This window comes from Drosophila sulfurigaster, chromosome 2L (assembly GCF_023558435.1).
Source record: "Drosophila sulfurigaster albostrigata strain 15112-1811.04 chromosome 2L, ASM2355843v2, whole genome shotgun sequence".
Classification (NCBI taxonomy): domain Eukaryota; kingdom Metazoa; phylum Arthropoda; class Insecta; order Diptera; family Drosophilidae; genus Drosophila; species Drosophila sulfurigaster.
This window is the reverse complement of record NC_084881.1, coordinates 2,403,798-2,423,218: the sequence shown is the minus strand read 5'-3', so window position 1 is coordinate 2,423,218 and position 19,421 is coordinate 2,403,798. Positions and strand designations below refer to the sequence as shown.

Here is a 19,421-nt window from a genome sequence, read left to right as displayed (position 1 = left end):
TATCGGAACATTTCACATGTTACCGGCATCGAGTCCCACTCCCTCTTTGGCGAGAGAGTCTGCGATCTCGTTTCCATCGATGCCCTGGTGGCTTGGGATCCAATAGATACGCACGTCCGCAGATGCGTTCAGCGACTCTATTGCTCTTCTGCTGTCCAGGACAACTTTGGACTTGACCACATCAGAGTATATTGATCTTATTGCAGCCTGGCTGTCAACAAAGATGTTAATTGAGTTGTGATTACGCTGTAACCCCCGAGCCAAATCGGCAGCCTTGCCAATGGCAAAAAACTTCCGCCTGGAAAATGTTGCAGTGGTCTGGGAGTTTATAGGAATGTTTGGAGACCGGGTCTGGACAGTATACGGCGGCTCCGACACCATCATCCATCTTCGACCCGTCGGTGAAGAGGTTGAGGGCTTCGGGAATGCATAACCCTTCCCGCCAGCAGTCCGGTTCCAAGAATATTGTTTTAATATGGTCGGTACTGGTAAGGGGGGATAGTATAGTCCAAGTCTCTACTAGTCGCCCTACCAACGGCGCTGTGACCATAGCCTAACAGACCCAGATTGCCTCTTGCGGCAATCCTTAGGGACGATTTTGCGGCTATGGATTGCGCGTATAGGTTTAACGGTTCGACGCCAGCTATTACCTCGAGGGCTTTAGTTGGCGTCGACCTGATAGCGCCTGTGATACACAGTAGCGCTTGACGCTGTGTCCTTTCCATGATGGATAGGTACGTCCTTTTTTCCGTGGCCTGCCACCACACTATAACACCATAGGTGAGGATAGGACGAACAACTGAGATGTATATCCACCGCATTAGATTAGGAGATAGGCCCCAAGTGCAACTTAGCATCTTTTTCGACATGTACAAGGCTCTGGTGGCTTTCTTCACCCTTTCTAACACGTTAAGCTTCCATGACAGTTTGCTGTCCAGGACCACACCTAGGTATTTTACTGCTAGGCTCGGCTTTAGTATGGTGCAGCCTATTTTTGGGGGGGACCACGCAGGTACCTTATACCTCTTCGTGAAGAGGATAAGGTCCGTTTTGTCCGCGTTAACTTCCCGCAAAGTAAGTTCCATTACGGAACTAAGGGTGGTTGGGCATTTCCCAGTTATCAAAATGCTTATGTCGTCGGCATAGGCAATTAACTTGGGGGCCCGTCTAGTAAATTTTAGAAGTAGGATATTTACGACCAAATTCCAAAGGAGAGGCGAGAGAACCCCACTCTGGGGAGTGCCACCTCGCACTACCTTTGTAATGGCCGCATCGTCCCATGTAGCCACCACCCGCCTGTCGCAAAGAAGGTGGTTGACCCACCTGTGGATCGCTGGTGCCGTGTTGACTGAGGTAAGGCCCTTCATAATAGCGTCAGTGGTGACGTTATTGAAGGCGCCTGAAATGTCAAGAAATGCACCCAAGGCTAATCTTTATAGTGGTCTGCTTTTTCGATGGAGGCTACTAAAGCATGGCGAGCTGTCTTAATGGACTTGCCCTTTGTGTACGCATGCTGATTTGGGGACAACAGATGCATTGAGTTGCTTCTGATGTGCAAATCAAGTAGCTTTTCAAATGTCTTTAGCAGGAAAGAGGTCAGGGTGATAGGCCGGAAGTCATTAGGAACCACATGACTGCCTTGGGCAGGAAAATGACTTTCGAGGTCCTCCAAAGAGTGGGGATATGACCCCATGCGAGGCACGCCGAATAGATGCCCGATAGCCACGGAACAATCGTGATTTTGCTAGCTTGCAGCATTGCTGGCGAAAGTCCATCGAGACCTGGCGACCTGACCTTCGCAAAGGAGTCGATATCCCAAATTATTCTATTAAATGTAATTAGACCGGCAGGGGGTCTCATAACTGGGAGACTAGGAAGGAGCTGCTAGACACTGTTCTCCATTCCAATACATCCCGGGAAATGAGTTTCCGATATATATAGGTTTTACTCCTTTTCTAATTCTTAGAAAGCTCATACGCCCCACAATATTAACGACTAAAGATTTTATCTTTTAATTTAATAATTTCAAATATTACTAAAATAAATAAAAATCATTTTTATTTTTTTTTTTATTTTAATGCAAGTTTTATATAAACTAAAATATAATATTTTTTTATGTTAACCTCTAAAGAAAATCGCCAATATGATTAATTCTACAACTCGTTCTATACGAGTTACTTATTTTGAAGTAAAACGGAAATAAAAATAAAAATTAAATTTGTGTAAACATATGATTTTTGTGAATTCTATTTTATTTGATAGTTTCTTCTTCCTGTCTGAGTTTGTTTACCATTTCACTCTTAAATGCGTGATGCAACTTTGGTGCGAACACTAGTATTAAGAACCGCATTTGACACAGATGCACTAATATAGAGTATTGCCCTGGATATTCAGTTTTGTATTTCCGTAGTCTATTAGTTTTGCATCGCCAAATGACTGTTTCAATGATGCGCTTTTGAGTAAACACATAGATTCGCATTATTCAAGAAGATGCTATTGACTAACACCAAGATACGATAACGGCCCATTTTTCAAAGTTCTTACATATAAAAATATTTTCGTTTCTTTAATGGCTCAATAGCATTATGTGAGATATAAGAGCTATAGATATAAGAGCTATATATATAAGAGCTATGGATATAAGAGCTATAAAGCTATCAAAAGCCATTTAGGAACTGAGTCATATTATTTTTTTTCATCATCGAATTTTAATGCGATTTTATAGCCATGACAAATTTACAAATTCCCCAGATACATAATCCATTATTTCACGGGTACCTCCAAAATTGCCCTATATCTTTTTTATATATATTTTTACGAACGAAAAATTCACACTCTTGCCGACAAGAAAGCTAAGCTTGTCATTAATTAGCAGCATACATTTTGTATGGGGCTGGAGCTGACGTTATTGAACTTTTCCCCAAATATCTCGAAAACGACTATCGAGAAATTGATAATTTTTCGGGGATCTTTTCTTAAAACTTTCTATAACTTCTCATAAGCCGATTAGGCCAACTCGTCTGAAACGAGATATTGGCAATAATGTTGCCCTTATTTATCGTTATTTCTAATGAAATATTATTTTATTTTCCATTGAATTTCATTACATTTACGTTTCTAAAAGTTGTTTTTAGACTACTGCTACTACTACTACTACTACATCTATTCGAAAATAATTTAGTAATTTACAGTATTTTACTCCGATTTATAGGTTTAGGTAGGACCGGCTGCCCCTGTACGGGGCAAAGCATAGACCAGTGGAGGTCCGTAGCTGTACCGGTAGCTTATCTACGTCTCAGAAATCGCGCAGTATGGATGCATTTTTGGCAAAAGCCAGCAGCATCCTAGGGGGTAGCCGTGAAACGTCCCGAAGATCGTTGTGGCACGGCAAATTAAGGTATTTCAACCGGAGTCGGGATAACGCTGGGCATCTACAGAGAAGATGCTCGAGTGTTTCCTTAACCCCGGGCTCGTTGCATTTCCTGCACTGATCACTGTTCGTGATACCCAGCTTTACAGCTTGGACAGCCTACAGACAGTGACTAGTTAAAATGCCTAGCATTAGTCTGCAGTCTTTCCTTGAAAGCTGAATGACGAAATTGGTTAAGTTTTTGTTAGTGGAGGCACACATCAGCCTTGCAGTTTTGCACGAGTTGGCATTGCGCCAGCTAGCGTCCCACTGAAGTCTAGAGCACACCTCAATTTCTCTGCCTAGAGTTCGCAGGGATATCGGAACATTTCACATGTTACCGGCATCGAGTCCCACTCCTCTTTGGCGAGAGAGTCTGCGATCTCGTTTCCATCGATGCCCTGGTGGCTTGGGATCCAATAGATACGCACGTCCGCAGATGCGTTCAGCGACTCTATTGCTCTTCTGCTGTCCAGGACAACTTTGGACTTGACCACATCAGAGTATATTGATCTTATTGCAGCCTGGCTGTCAACAAAGATGTTAATTGAGTTGTGATTACGCTGTAACCCCCGAGCCAAATCGGCAGCCTTGCCAATGGCAAAAACTTCCGCCTGGAAGATGTTGCAGTGGTCTGGGAGTTTATAGGAATGTTTGGAGACCGGGTCTGGACAGTATACGGCGGCTCCGACACCATCATCCATCTTCGACCCGTCGGTGAAGAGGTTGAGGGCTTCGGGAATGCATAACCCTTCCCGCCAGCAGTCCGGTTCCAAGAATATTGTTTTAATATGGTCGGTACTGGTAAGGGGGATAGTATAGTCCAAGTCTCTACTAGTCGCCCTACCAACGGCGCTGTGACCATAGCCTAACAGACCCAGATTGCCTCTTGCGGCAATCCTTAGGGACGATTTTGCGGCTATGGATTGCGCGTATGGGTTTAACGGTTCGACGCCAGCTATTACCTCGAGGGCTTTAGTTGGCGTCGACCTGATAGCGCCTGTGATACACAGTAGCGCTTGACGCTGTGTCCTTTCCATGATGGATAGGTACGTCCTTTTTTCCGTGGCCTGCCACCACACTATAACACCATAGGTGAGGATAGGACGAACAACTGAGATGTATATCCACCGCATTAGATTAGGAGATAGGCCCCAAGTGCAACTTAGCATCTTTTCGACATGTACAAGGCTCTGGTGGCTTTCTTCACCCTTTCTAACACCTTCCATGACAGTTTGCTGTCCAGGACCACACCTAGGTATTTTACTGCTAGGCTCGGCTTTAGTATGGTGCAGCCTATTTTTGGGGGGACCACGCAGGTACCTTATACCTCTTCGTGAAGAGGATAAGGTCCGTTTTGTCCGCGTTAACTTCCCGCAAAGTAAGTTCCATTACGGAACTAAGGGTGGTTGGGCATTTCCCAGTTATCAAAATGCTTATGTCGTCGGCATAGGCAATTAACTTGGGGGCCCGTCTAGTAAATTTTAGAAGTAGGATATTTACGACCAAATTCCAAAGGAGAGGCGAGAGAACCCCACTCTGGGGAGTGCCACCTCGCACTACCTTTGTAATGGCCGCATCGTCCCATGTAGCCACCACCCGCCTGTCGCAAAGAAGGTGGTTGACCCACCTGTGGATCGCTGGTGCCGTGTTGACTGAGGTAAGGCCCTTCATAATAGCGTCAGTGGTGACGTTATTGAAGGCGCCTGAAATGTCAAGAAATGCACCCAAGGCATATTCTTTATAGTGGTCTGCTTTTTCGATGGAGGCTACTAAAGCATGGCGAGCTGTCTTAATGGACTTGCCCTTTGTGTACGCATGCTGATTTGGGGACAACAGATGCATTGAGTTGCTTCTGATGTGCAAATCAAGTAGCTTTTCAAATGTCTTTAGCAGGAAAGAGGTCAGGGTGATAGGCCGGAAGTCATTAGGAACCACATGACTGCCTTGGGCAGGAAAATGACTTTCGAGGTCCTCCAAAGAGTGGGGATATGACCCCATGCGAGGCACGCCGAATAGATGCCCGATAGCCACGGAACAATCGTGAGCTTGCTAGCTTGCAGCATTGCTGGCGAAAGTCCATCGAGACCTGGCGACCTGACCTTCGCAAAGGAGTCGATATCCCAAATTATTCTATTAAATGTAATTAGACCGGCAGGGGGTCTCATAACTGGGAGACTAGGAAGGAGCTGCTAGACACTGTTCTCCATTCCAATACATCCCGGGAAATGAGTTTCCGATATATATAGGTTTTACTCCTTTTCTAATTCTTAGAAAGCTCATACGCCCCACAATATTAACGACTAAAGATTTTATCTTTTAATTTAATAATTTCAAATATTACTAAAATAAATAAAAATCATTTTTATTTTTTTTTTTATTTTAATGCAAGTTTTATATAAACTAAAATATAATATTTTTTTATGTTAACCTCTAAAGAAAATCGCCAATATGATCAATTCTACAACTCGTTCTATACGAGTTACTTATTTTGAAGTAAAACGGAAATAAAAATAAAAATTTAATTTGTGTAAACATATGATTTTTGTGAATTCTATTTTATTTGATAGTTTCTTCTTCCTGTCTGAGTTTGTTTACCATTTCACTCTTAAATGCGTGATGCAACTTTGGTGCGAACACTAGTATTAAGAACCGCATTTGACACAGATGCACTAATATAGAGTATTGCCCTGGATATTCAGTTTTGTATTTCCTTAGTCTATTAGTTTTGCATCGCCAAATGACTGTTTCAATGATGCGCTTTTGAGTAAACACATAGATTCGCATTATTCAAGAAGATGCTATTGACTAACACCAAGATACGATAACGGCCCATTTTTCAAAGTTCTGACATATAAAAATATTTTCGTTTCTTTAATGGCTCAATAGCATTATGTGAGATATAAGAGCTATAGATATAAGAGCTATATATATAAGAGCTATGGATATAAGAGCTATAAAGCTATCAAAAGCCATTTAGGAACTGAGTCATATTATTTTTTTTTTCATCATCGAATTTTAATGCGATTTTATAGCCATGACAAATTTACAAATTCCCCAGATACATAATCCATTATTTCACGGGTACCTCCAAAATTGCCCTATATCTTTTTTTATATATATTTTTACGAACGAAAAATTCACACTCTTGCCGACAATAAAGCTAAGCTTGTCATTAATTAGCAGCATACATTTTGTATGGGGCTGGAGCTGACGTTATTGAACTTTTCCCCAAATATCTCGAAAACGACTATCGAGAAATTGATAATTTTTCGGGGATCTTTTCTTAAAACTTTCTATAACTTCTCATAAGCCGATTAGGCCAACTCGTCTGAAACGAGATATTGGCAATAATGTTGCCCTTATTTATCGTTATTTCTAATGAAATATTATTTTATTTTCCATTGAATTTCATTAAATTTTTTTGATATATGACGAAAAAGGCAAAAATAGAAATGTTTTCACATCCGATATTTTTGTATGGATATGTGACCCCAAAGTTGCGAAGCTATCTTGCCCTAAAAAGTGGCGAAGCTATCTTAAGCATATATCGATGTTTGCCAAAATAATATATCGATTCATCACCACATATACATCACTTTTAAACTTTGGCGTACTTGGAAGGAAGTCGTAGAAGCATTTAAAATAAGCGGTAAAATTGTGTACCATTGAAAAAATTTTCACGTGCTCCCTTAACATAGAAGTTTTAATATCAAAAATTCATTGGTGAGTAAGAAATAATGAAAAATATTAGAAATGTGTTTAAATAAATTTAAAAAAGCATGTAACTCAACCATTACAGTAATTTTTGGAAATTTTTCTGAGAAAAAAAGAAACTTTCAGAAAAAAAAATCCAAAACTAAACATTTAATTTAATTGGATGTTTAATACATAGAATTTGCTTCATTCATTAAGTTGCTTATATTTTCGACCAATTTTATGGCTATATAATAATACATGTACAAAGATATGTACTTATTAAGGAATTTCACATCTTATTCTTCTTTTCGGTTGCCTTCGGAGCCTCTTGCTTTTTTGTTCACCGTTATGTTCACGTTAGTATTGCCAGCATGCAATAGTTTTGCCGTTACTCATTATTGAAAAGTTGTCCCATAGTGGCAACTCTAAATACAAAGCAAGCGAAGAAAAAAGTGTAGCTTCTGATCTGTTTTTTTTTTTTCTTTAGTTTCCTTTCGTTTTGTTTCGTTCAGTTGTACCGTGCGGTCCTGTAGTTTCAACAGTAATTATTTTCACTTGCTTGATAATTTACGTTCAAAATATGAATTCTCATATTGGCATACGTATGTAGATAAAAAGGTAAAATACGTTTTTCGAACAAAGCGCGAATTCTGGCGGGAGAAACTGAAGAATGTCTCATATATAAAAACTGAAGTATCGCTCTTTAAAGTGGCCACAACAAGTTGATTTTATATATTGTGACCGATTACCCTGCATCATTTTATCTCAAATTTTGCTTCCATTCAACACGCAATAAACATTATTACTCAAGTATTGGTATAAACTGATCCAATTTTTATATATGAATTTCAGAAAAAAAACAATTGAAAATTTTTCTGTTTTTCTTTATTTTTATCAAATATGTTTTTTTTTTTTATATATATATTAAACGACTTCTCAACACTCAGTTGAAATTGATTTTCTTTGGGGTCAAAATACAATACAATATTAATCAAAAAATGTATTTATCGTTTTAATTTGATGTTTTTCATCTCTACGTGGTTTACTTTTAAAATTTGGTTGCCATTTTGTGTATTTTTTGTTCGTTTCCAACATGTGCATGTATGTGTACTTATACACATGGACATACATAAACATTTATATAATTTATACAATTTCTATTTGTAAAAGCATACAATTGTACAGGGTATTTGATCTTTTTTTTTCTTTAGATGAGTTTCCGTTTTTATGTTGCTTTCAAACGATTTTTAATTGATTTATATCGTTAGTCGCGCGCGAGTGCTAAAGTGTAACTACTTATAAAGGGATTTTCTATGTTTGTTCCAATAGTTTGTTTTTATTGTTTAATCATGCTTAAGTTCATATATATTTTTCAGCGTGTTGTGTTTAATTTCATTAAATGTAGTTTATATGATGCACATACTTTTATAGTTAATATTATAGTAGAGTGGTAATATATATTTGTATTTGTATCGTTTTAAGAAACACTATTATAAGAGTTCAACACTTAATAATTTTTTTTCCTCTTATTTTTTCCGCGTACTGAGTTTTTAGGTAAATATTTTTAAATTGTTTTTTCAGTTGTTCATTTATTCATTTTTAAAATATAATTGTAACACAGTAAAAATTAAAAAATGCATTTTTATATGAGGGCATATAAAAATGTTTAACAAAAATATATGTGTATGAATTGTATGTAAATGATGTATGTGATGTTTTTTTGTTTTTTTTTTTGTTTTCTAAAATTCCTTGTATGTCTAATAGTTTGATTGGATAGCAGACTGTACTCTATAGATGTATGAATGTGAATATATGAAAGGTTTTTTTGTGGTATATTTTGATTGACGTGACAAAATCGTAGGAGGCAAAATCAAATTAATTTACAATATGTATTAGAAATTTAATCTTTTTGCTCTTCAGTTTTCTCTAAATTGCTTTTGCTTAAGTTTACAGTTTAGGGTTTGTTTAAATTATTTATTATAAGTATAGATTTTGCGAATATCTCTTATTACTTGCATTCAGTGTGTTTATTGTTTTCAAATATTTTATTTTTTTTTGTTACTTTTGGCTTTGCGCTGCGGCTGCAACTAATTTTTTTTTGCAATTTTAATGTGTTTGTCTGTGTTGTGGGTGTGGATGTGTGATTTTGCATTGGTGTGATACTGGCGTTCTGTCTTTCCTCAAACTAATACACAGACACCCAAATATGAATGCACTCCCGGCGCAAGTAACATCAGCAGCAGCAAGCGCCTCCCAATTTCCATCAATTCTTCCAATTCCAAATCGCAGTTTATTTAATCCCTTAGGCCAGGGTGGGGAACTGACGTTCATCGTTGACCTTGGGTGCGGCATTCTGTTGCCGGTCGTTGCCAAAGCGTTTGCCAGCATGGCCACCTCCAATACCACCGCCAAGACCACGACGCTCAATTGGTGGTCGATTGCCACCCTCTGGACGGGATTGCGCTGCGCCAATAGTGTTGCCGCCGCCCTCGGTATTGCTATGAGCACCTCCTGCGGCACCTTGCGGACCATTTTGAGGACCACGATTGCCCTCATTGCGCGGTCCACCGGGGCGTGGGCCACCACGTCCACGACCACCGAAACCGCCACCTCCGCCGCGTCGTCCGTCATTGAAATTAAATTGAATATCAAGGACACGTTGCTGTCGTCCAACTCGTTGCGGATACATGGCAGGATCATATTCGAGTTCTTCTTCGCTTTCGTTCTCCTTTTTTTTGTTATTAGTGAGCACAATCATCTTCTTCCATTGCGAGGTGTCCTCTCCTGCAAATCGAGCGAGGAAAACAAAAATAATATTTGGTTCAATTACACTTGCAGGAATTTGCATTTCATATATATCATATATATCTTTTTTATAATGTTTCGCACCAACCTTCGCCTGCCTTGCGTATATTGAACTTGGGCTTAATACGCTGTTGCTGCTGAGCCTTCCATTCATCCAAGGTCAGCTCTTTGGTTTCCTCTTCAGCTGGTAGCTGCTGCTCGTTCTGCTGTTCATTGCCAGATTCATCGGTCTTTCCTTCTGCATTGTTTGTCGCACTCGTTTCGCCTTCATTGTTTTTGTTAACATCATCGATGGCTTCCTTTACTGATCCCCAGTTGTGTGCGCCAGCTCCATCACGTTTATCAATTGCCTTTACCCCTAGTATTGAGAGAAATTTATGATCTTGATATTAATTAGGAATAATAATAGACTTTAATTACGTATTATCTTAATTTCAGAAACTGAGCGCTAGCAGCAATATTCTCTGGACTTGACTACTTAGCTACTGGTAAATATAATAATAGTAATAAACTATCAATTCCTACAGTGGAATGACCATTTGTCCAAAAAAAATATATTGGAATTATGATTGTGATTAATAATATGTATGTATTCGGCAAGTTAGCAAATTGTCAAGGAACTGTTGTAGATAAGAGGATAGCTAGTCGTCAGCCAAAGTTCTCTTGCTGCTCGTGGTAATAAACCCCCCCCCCACCATTAATTTGTATCAAAAAAATACTTATGACGCTGCCCGTCCTCATAATCTTCCATGGTGTGGAAAACTGTGTGGGTCTCTCCTACATTCACACTGTAATATGTGATCGATATGATGATGGGGGAATTTAGGGGGAAAAACGGACAGAAGAAGAACCAAACTATTTTTAAACACATATTTTCATATACACAACAAAATGAAATCGAAATGTGCGTCGACTTCTCAGAGTCCGTCCCCATATTCAATTTTGGTTAGTTTTTTGTGTTTTTTTAGTTAATCTTATTTTTGAACTCTCCTCAGTTTGTTTATTAATGAAAATAATTCTGAAATATTTTAATATACTAAATCTCTTGAAATCCCTTATAAAACATATTTAATATTTAAAACTTACCTGTTTTGTCAGAGCCTGATTGACGATCAAATTCGCGCTTACGATTGCCACCCTCAAAGTTGCGAGGGGGGCGATTTTGGCGATCACCGCCGTTACAAAAGGCGCCTCCGGAGCCGCGATAAGGACGAGGATTGCCTTCAGCACTGCCGCCAGAGTTGCCACTGGGTGCACCATTTTCACGCACATTTCTGCGATTATTGCGTTGCTCTCGAGTCACTTCCCCACCGTTCTGACGAAAATTGACATTTCGCTGTTGTTGCTGCTGCCCTTGACCAGTTTCACGTGTTTTGGCCGCAGCAGCGCCACCAGCGCCAGCGTTACGAGCAGCGACAGCCCCACCTTGCTTGCCGTTGTTGCTGGTTTTGTCATTGTTGTTGCCAGTCGTAGTTTTTTTGCCATCATTCTTATTAAGCGCGCCTGGTTTGTTTTCCTTTTCGGCTTGATTTGGCTTCTTGGTTGCTGACGTTTTGGGTGCCTTAACAGATGGCGCCGTTTTCGCAGTCGGTGCTACTGCTGCAACCGTTGATGACTGCTGCTGCTTCTTCTTGGCCGCGACAAGATTATCTAATGGATCGCTAACATCGTCGTCCATGAACAAAAGTTCATAACGATTTTTCCCGGCGTTATCCATGATTGTTTTGGGGGCTGACTGCTGCTGCTGCTCTGCGACGATTTTTATCTCAACTGATTTTCCACTCACTACAGATTTTATTCAAAAATCACACGAGATTTCAGTTTCTGTCAGAAAAAATGTTCGTATGTGTTTGGTTTAGTTGCTGTTTCTATATGTGTGTGTGTGTGTATATATGTTGAAATAGATGAAATTCGTTTTTTGTAGTCTTTGCTTTTTGCTATTTTTTCGTTTCGTCGTGTGGTTGGTTGCCTGGCTGCGCTCTAACCTTAATTTTTTGCGTTTCTACTTTGGCTGATACTCGAACATACACATATATATTAGTCAAGCGCACATGTGTTCTAATATAGGAGGCAAAGGGAAAAAAGCATGCTGTGTATACATACACAGAACAGAGCAACTCACATTTTTCACATTAACAGAGTTGCGCCTCATTCTAACATGAATGCTCGTATTTTTCTGTCGTACGGTGAATGGCAAAATTATGGTTGACTTTTTTGTTGAGTTAACAGCTGTTGCGTTCGCTTTCTGTACGTTATGTTTCAAATGTGTTAAGCTATTAAACTAATAGCTCTACATAGTCAAAAATTAAATTAAATTATTGTGATGTATCTAAAACGCACATTGAATAGGTTTTATTTAAAAAAAAAAAATTGTATTAATTTAAGATTTGTTCGATTGCTATAGTCACTGAAAATTAAATCTTTTAAGTACGGTGGATTTTAATGCATTTGGAAGAAGGTTGCATACAATTTTTATTGTAGAACACGTATTAGATTTTGCGTTTTACTATTTACTATAAAAATATTTTTTATAGTGAAAGATTTTTGTTATGATCAAAGTTTTTTCCCAGAAATCGATGTATATTTTAAATTAATGTTTTTTAACTTAGCGAAAGTGAGTACAAACTACAGTAAAAAATGTTGTATTGGGCAAGTAATTCATTTTCTAGATTTTGAAGCTGTTGTAATTCTTCTGTATCTCTTGAGAGACGAGTAATACATATTTTGTGTTTTTTTCTTTAATTGAAAAAGTATTTACATATGTATATAATAAACATTTAATTCAATGTAAATGAGTAAAACAAATTAAATTTGTTGGTGGTTTTGTTTGCAGGCTTCTCACTCAATTTTCATCTCATATTTTCTTAAATTCAAATATTTCATTTTTTCATTGAAAAATTTGTTTATATTAACCTAAAACGAATTTTTTTGACGAAACGCTAACGTCACCCCAAAAACAAAACAAAACGAATTGGGATGAGAAATTGTTTTTGATTTTAATAAATGGGACACTAACTAAAACCTGATTATCTTTTTAGCGTAACGACTCAGAAATAGAAAGCACGGGATTGATTACGGTCGGACGAAAATAATATACATATATTAAACAGCATGTTTAAACTCATTTCCATATACAATTGACTAATACAATAATAGAAGTCAAGAAAAAATGAAATTTCCTAGTGGTCTAGACAGGTACACTAGAACTAATTTGTGCCAGTAGCTCCAAATCGATTTCATCATTAATGAGATTTGGTAAAAAGGTACCGTTTACATGCTACTACGGTCAGAAGCGAAGAAAGGTTTAGTATTAGCATTCTACGGTAAGGTGCTAATCTAATATTAGGATCCCAATTTGAATTAGAAAATTCACCTCTGAATAACTTTGAAATGAATTGATCTTCTTAATTTGTGGTAGGAACAGAACGCCATTTTAAAATATCTAAAATGCATATCTCTGATGTCGTTACTTTAGTTTTTATACCTGCTACCCATAGGGTAGAAGGGTGAAGGGTATTATAACTTTGTGCCGACAAGAAATGTATGTAACAGGTAGAAGGAGGCATCTCCGACCCTATAAAGTATATATTCTTGATCAGCGTCATGTCGAGACGATCTAGCCATATCAACAGCCGAGACGATCTAGTCATGTCCGTCTGTCTGTTCGTCTGTCCATATGAACGCCTAGATCTCAGAGACTATAAGAGATAGAGCTTTAATTTTTTTTCGACAGCATTTGTTATGTTTGCATGCAGATCAAGTTTGTTTCAAATTTTTGCCACGGCCACTTCCAGCCCTATAATAAAGCTAGAGCTGCGAATTATGATTCCTGAAAATTTGGTTGCGATCACATAAAAGTTGTGGAAGTTATTAAAGAAATACTTTTGTATGGGCAAAAACGCCTACTTACTAGGGGTCTTAGTTGCTTTGGCTGACAATCTGGTATATTGTGCCGTCTATGGTATATATTGAATTGCTTTTATTCAAAATGGGTAGCGGGTATCTCACAGTCTAGTGTACTCGACTGTAGCTTTCTTACTTGTTTAATCTGTGTAATTAACATATATAAAATATATTTTCTTTTCATTAGGTATAAATCTAAAAAAAATCATGTCTGACTGGGAAGATGAGGTATATCGAATTTTATTTTTTAATTTGAAATTGATATAAACATTTGTAATTTAGCCTTCAAATGCCGTTGCATCTCAAGTGGATAAATTTGATGGTGCGCAACCAAAGTCCAATGATGTTGGCGAATGGAGCGATTGTGAAGAGAATAATGACAACGGCGGCGATGATAAAGGTGACAATAAAACCTGCTACCGTGCTCGACGTGATGATGGTGGAAACGGCGTTCGTGAACGTCGTAATAACGGAGAGGCAGGCTTCCGAGGACATCGCCATAAGGACAACGAAGGCGGTAAGAAATCTTATCTAAGCATTTTTTTATTGTCCTATGCACAAAACCATTTTCGAAAAATACTACTTCTATATTGCTGTATTTCGAATATTTGTTTTAAAAACAGTGCCAGAATTGTTCTCCAGATTCAGCACAGGCTTGCAACTGCCGTTAACCTATGACAAAGAATCGGTCGAGGCGTTTATTAAGCTGCCTAATATAAATGATCTTAATATGGCATTGGCAAAATTGCGAAAGCAGCGCGACTTTTTACAGGCTGCTTTTAAAAAGCTGGTTGACAACGTGTGGGAGATACAGGAGACCTCGCAACGAGCGAAACGAAAGCAGAAGGCAATTGATTTACGCGATGCAGTTTTAAAGTCTGATCGCATCATATCGGAAATAAACCAATTGATATTCGAAAGGGATGATGAGCAACAGCCAAATGTAAATTGGTTGATTTCTAGTTACTTTACTGATTCGTTTGTGGTACCAGGTACGCCTAATGGGCACCTTGCGCAAGAAGAATCGAACCCAACTGCAGCGGCAGCAAGAGTAACAAGAACGCCAGCACAACCGCAAAGAGTTGCATCAATAAGAAATGCGCCTTCAGAACAGGATATAGATCGATTGAGACGTCTTTTAAGGAAAGTCGGACTAAATTACGAAGAAACGTATGATTCTTCTGAAGTACCCGAAATTATACGGGAACTCGAGGATTTAGAAGTGTCTTTAAATCAACAAGTGTCATTCGTATTTCACCGCTGCATTTCCGAAGAGGTTACAAATTTGCACTCAATGCGTAAAATGAGCTGTTTGCCACATCAACAATTAAGGGAGATAAAGGTCTGGCCCATTGTTAAACACAACTCAATTTGGTTTTCTAATATGATGTGTAAACCGCACTTGTTGATTAAATTAGTTGACGGTGTGAAACATTTGCAAATGGAGCAGGTTGATGTCGGAACCAGCGGTCAAATTAATTTTCCGCGTCAGGAGCTGTCTGAAAATCTTGTTACGCCGGACTATGTCGGATTGGCCATGGACAACCAGCATTCTACCGTGCAGGAGAATGAGACAACCCCAAGTGGTGCCATTGCGACTACTCCTAATCACAGTGTACCATCACAACCATTAATTACTTTAGCTCAGGGAAATTTATCGCAAGAGGATGCTTATTTAATGCCCCCGCCGCATCTCCCACTGGAATTAGAAACAGACAGTGCCGTACATTCCTCATCGAATGAGCTAAGTTTGGATGACAATATCTCGGCGTCGACGATAGTTCGATCACGTATTGCGAAACCTCCCACGCCATTACAATCATATCGTCATCAACTGCCAGCAATAAATGAAGAACTTCAGATGCGTTCTTCGGCTGGCCGTGTTCTGGAAATGTCTGAACCACCTCTGCTACAAACACCGAACACGACCTTGCCAGATTTTGCTGTTCCGTACACTACTCCGTCCCAACGCGATTGGTCCTCAATATTTCGTCCACGAACTTTTGCTCCAAATTATCTGGAAGATAATGTCCCTGTGCCCAAAGTAAAACGCAGACGCCGCATATATGAAAGAAATACTCTTAACGTCAATGAGCCGGTACAATCAAGAAGTAATCAAGAGATTACAACTGCTTTTGTAACTGAGTTGCTGCAGGCAGCAGTTAGGGATGGAGAAGATATGTCAACTGCAAATGTTACCCAGCAACATATTACAGATGAAACTCCATTGATAACACCACAAGTCATGGATAATACTCCACCAGAACTCATACAAATGAATCTTCCTACTTTCTGTTCAGACAATTTGCCAGATAGACCGATAGTGACATCAATTGAAATAATTCGACCACCAGAAAGTGTGAGCCTGTGTGGCGGACAAGAAAATCATACAATTGAGAGCAGCACTTCCAACGTAACGCAAGCAATGATCACCCCATCAACGCGACTCATAGATGATTCGATGTCGAATGCCAATGATACTCCACAACAGCCACAGCAGAAACAGGAGTGCATCCAAGAACGTTTATATGGCAACAACATAGAAGACTTAAAGTTTATTATCAAGCATGATAATTTACTTCGTTTGATGGTAGACAATTATAGACAAGTGGTTGCTGAACAAGTACAGGCCAATCTAATAATTGATGGCAATCCGAGAAATGGAACTGAACTTGCGAAACCCAAAGAGGGAGGCAGACCACATTATGTCTCAATACCTGCCTTGTACACATACGATCCGATTATTGTTAAAGATATGCCAGCATTGAAGAGGAGCGTTGCACACAGTTTGATCTGTGCGCTCGTCATGCAACCAAGGGTCGACATGCGTTCGGTGGCATTCATCAAAACGAGGATGGAGGCAGCTATTGCTTTTCGAATCTTATTGGAGCTTAAAGCTGCGAACCTCATTAATATCAGCAAAGACGGATACACTTCATCCTTATGTTAAATTCCTTATGCGTTTTTTTTTTAAATGATAATTAAAGTGTAATAACTTAATTATTCTTAGCACTTATTCATTTACATATTTTTATTTGAATATAATTAAGGTTCTCTAAACAAAAATAGTTTTTGTTTTATCTATCGTAATCAAAATGGTCTCTAAGGAATCTAAATTTATAATTGTGACAAATTTTTTAATTTCCAAATTTGATTTATTTTTTAGAATACAATTTATATGTATGAAAAATTCAATATTGCGCAATGAAACTTTCATTAAAACCATAAAAAATATCGGTTGCACAAATATTCTTTAAAACCAACAACTTGATTTCATTGAAAACATTTTTCATCAGCATCAACTCGTCGTTGTCCTATTTAAATTTGATAAGTTATTAGGCAGGTAACAAGAAATCATACAAGTATCGTAGGATCTACTTGAAAGGTTTGAACATATTTGTATTTTTTTGTTTTAAATATAGAATGAGCATAGATCCAAGGTGTTAATTTCTGCTAGCCTGATTTTTAAAATCGTTTTGTAAATTTAAACCAATAGGTGAGCGTCGTCGTCGCGAAGGGGCTGGTGACATGAATAACAATCATGCTGATAATGGCGAGGAAGGTGAAAAGAAGGCTAGAGAATTTTATATCCCTCCTGAACCGACTAACGATGAAACGGAGATGTTTAGCACTGGAATTATGTCTGGGATTAACTTCTCTAAATACGATAATATTCCCGTTAAGGTGATCTAATAAGATACAAATTATTTTCTAAACTAAAACTAATGTTGTTAAAGGTGACTGGTGAGAATGTGCCAACCTCGATTAAACGATTTGACCAAGCCGGACTTCGTGAAATTTTGGTGGAAAATGTGACTAAAGCTGGTTACAAAGTTCCCACTCCCATACAAAAGGTTTCAATACCAGTGATTGCTGGAAAACGCGATCTGATGGCTTGCGCCCAGACTGGATCTGGAAAGACAGCTGCATTCTTGCTACCCATACTGACAAACATTCTTGATGAGCCTTCTGATCTAGAAATTGGCAAACCGCTTGCGGTAGTGGTGTCACCAACTCGAGAGCTCGCGATCCAAATTTTTAATGAAGCAAGAAAGTTTGCTTATACAACTTATCTCAAGATTAGTTTGGTTTATGGAGGGACATCGGTTAAGCATCAAAATGAGGCAATTAACAAGGGTTGTCATTTGCTGATTGCCACTCCAGGTCGTTTGCTTGATTTTGTTGAACGCACATTTATAATGTTCGACAACATTCGATACATTGTTCTTGACGAGGCTGATCGTATGTTGGACATGGGCTTTTCGGAGAGTATGCGCAAAATCATGCGTCATCAAACTATGCACCCAGATCATCAGACTTTGATGTTCTCTGCTACATTTCCAGAGCAAATTCAGCGATTGGCTGGCGAGTTTCTTAAGAATTATATTTTTGTTACTATTGGCGTAGTGGGAGGTGCCTGCTCAGATGTAAAACAAGACATATTTGAGGTTAACAAGTTTAGCAAGCGCTCCAAATTGATGGTAAGTCAAATCATATTTCTGTTTGTTCTAAAAGTAAACACAATATTGTTTATAGGAAATCTTGCGTGAGGGTGCTGAAGGTACCATTGTTTTCGTAGAGACAAAACGTGGAGCAGACTTTCTAGCCTCATTTTTCTCTGAAACTGAGTTTCCAACTACATCTATTCATGGCGATCGCTTACAGAGTCAACGCGAACAGGCTTTGCGTGATTTCAAAAATGGCACCATGAAAGTTCTTATCGCTACCTCTGTTGCCTCCCGTGGGCTTGGTAAGTAGTTGGTGATAGCTACCAATTTATTCCTGATTCACCATATAATTATGGTATTTTTTTTTTCAGATATTAAAAATGTGAAGCATGTAATTAACTATGATATGCCTACAAACATTGATGATTACGTGCATCGTATTGGACGCACGGGTCGTGTGGGCAACAGTGGACGTGCCACTTCATTTTTTGATCCTGATCAGGATCGTCCTATCGCTGGCGATTTGATTAAAATTCTGAAGGGTTCCGGTCAAGATGTTCCGGATTTTCTAAATGAAATCGGTGGCGGTAGCAGTTCCCATCGCTCAAACTTCAACACAGTTGATGTTCGTGGAGGAGGGGGTAAGTTTAATGAAATTTGCTTTCGTTCAATGGATAAAACAAGTTAATGTTACAGGCTTTCAATACACCTGCTGACAATTTGGAGGATGAAGAAAATTGGTAATACCAAATTAAAAATTCAGACCCAGTTTTATGTTTGTTGACAGTAGTATATGTATATGATAGCTTAGTTTATAAACTATGTAACGACAACGAACCATTATTTTTACCATTAATATGAATCACAAGCCCTTATATATCACTAATGCAAATGAAAAATGTATTATTCGTCCATTTCATTCAATAATATTATGAATTTTTATTTCAAATCGTTAAAAAATAAATACAACAATTATTTCCATCAGTTACTGAATATTTTAAAGAATTTGTTAGGTTACCTGATAATGCTTTTGCCTTAAAACATATCGGCCCATTCTTTCCAAATATTTAACTTTTTTAGCTGATATATTGTATCTTACAGTGGCCTTTCTCTATGGTCATCTAAATATCTACGACACGATCAATTGTTATCGTGTT

General features: G+C 38.5%; 2 protein-coding genes across 5 annotated transcripts in view; one reads left to right on the top strand and one right to left on the bottom strand.

Moving 5' to 3' along the window:
* LOC133850772 (ATP-dependent RNA helicase vasa) overlaps window positions 1–19,246 on the top strand; it is a 95,090-nt gene extending 75,844 nt beyond the window's left edge. The window contains exons 1-7 of one of the 4 annotated variants that reach the window (XM_062286960.1): window positions 14,004–14,044; window positions 14,099–14,333; window positions 17,313–17,500; window positions 17,554–18,297; window positions 18,353–18,566; window positions 18,636–18,905; window positions 18,962–19,246. In XM_062286960.1, coding sequence (XP_062142944.1) covers window positions 14,024–14,044; window positions 14,099–14,333; window positions 17,313–17,500; window positions 17,554–18,297; window positions 18,353–18,566; window positions 18,636–18,905; window positions 18,962–19,008 — 1,719 coding nt within the window. In that variant the 5' untranslated portion in view covers window positions 14,004–14,023 and the 3' untranslated portion in view covers window positions 19,009–19,246. Of the gene's footprint in view, window positions 1–6,982; window positions 7,136–10,351; window positions 10,402–14,003; window positions 14,045–14,098; window positions 14,334–14,439; window positions 16,786–17,312; window positions 17,501–17,553; window positions 18,298–18,352; window positions 18,567–18,635; window positions 18,906–18,961 lie in introns of those variants that run through there. The other 3 variants (XM_062286957.1, XM_062286958.1, XM_062286959.1) reach the window with 3 other exon arrangements.
* On the bottom strand, window positions 8,415–11,955 carry LOC133850775 (SERPINE1 mRNA-binding protein 1). The gene is made up of 3 exons (XM_062286964.1): window positions 11,000–11,955; window positions 10,002–10,271; window positions 8,415–9,892 (listed from the first exon to the last, which is right to left on the bottom strand). The coding sequence occupies exons 1-3, from the start codon at window positions 11,628–11,630 to the stop codon at window positions 9,411–9,413; spliced, it is 1,383 nt and encodes a 460-aa protein (XP_062142948.1). The 5' UTR covers window positions 11,631–11,955; the 3' UTR covers window positions 8,415–9,410.
* Window positions 19,247–19,421: the final 175 nt, after the last annotated feature.

Bases quoted from the DNA above. Each gene is read 5' to 3' on its own strand.
- LOC133850775 (XM_062286964.1), bottom strand. From the start codon at position 11,630: ATGGATAACGCCGGGAAAAATCGTTATGAACTTTTGTTCATGGACGAC. The intron at 10,272-10,999 runs GTAAGTTTTAAA...TCTCAATACTAG, and splicing joins ATCAGGCTCTGACAAAACAG to GGGTAAAGGCAATTGATAAA. The intron at 9,893-10,001 runs GTTGGTGCGAAA...CTCGATTTGCAG, and splicing joins TATACGCAAGGCAGGCGAAG to GAGAGGACACCTCGCAATGG.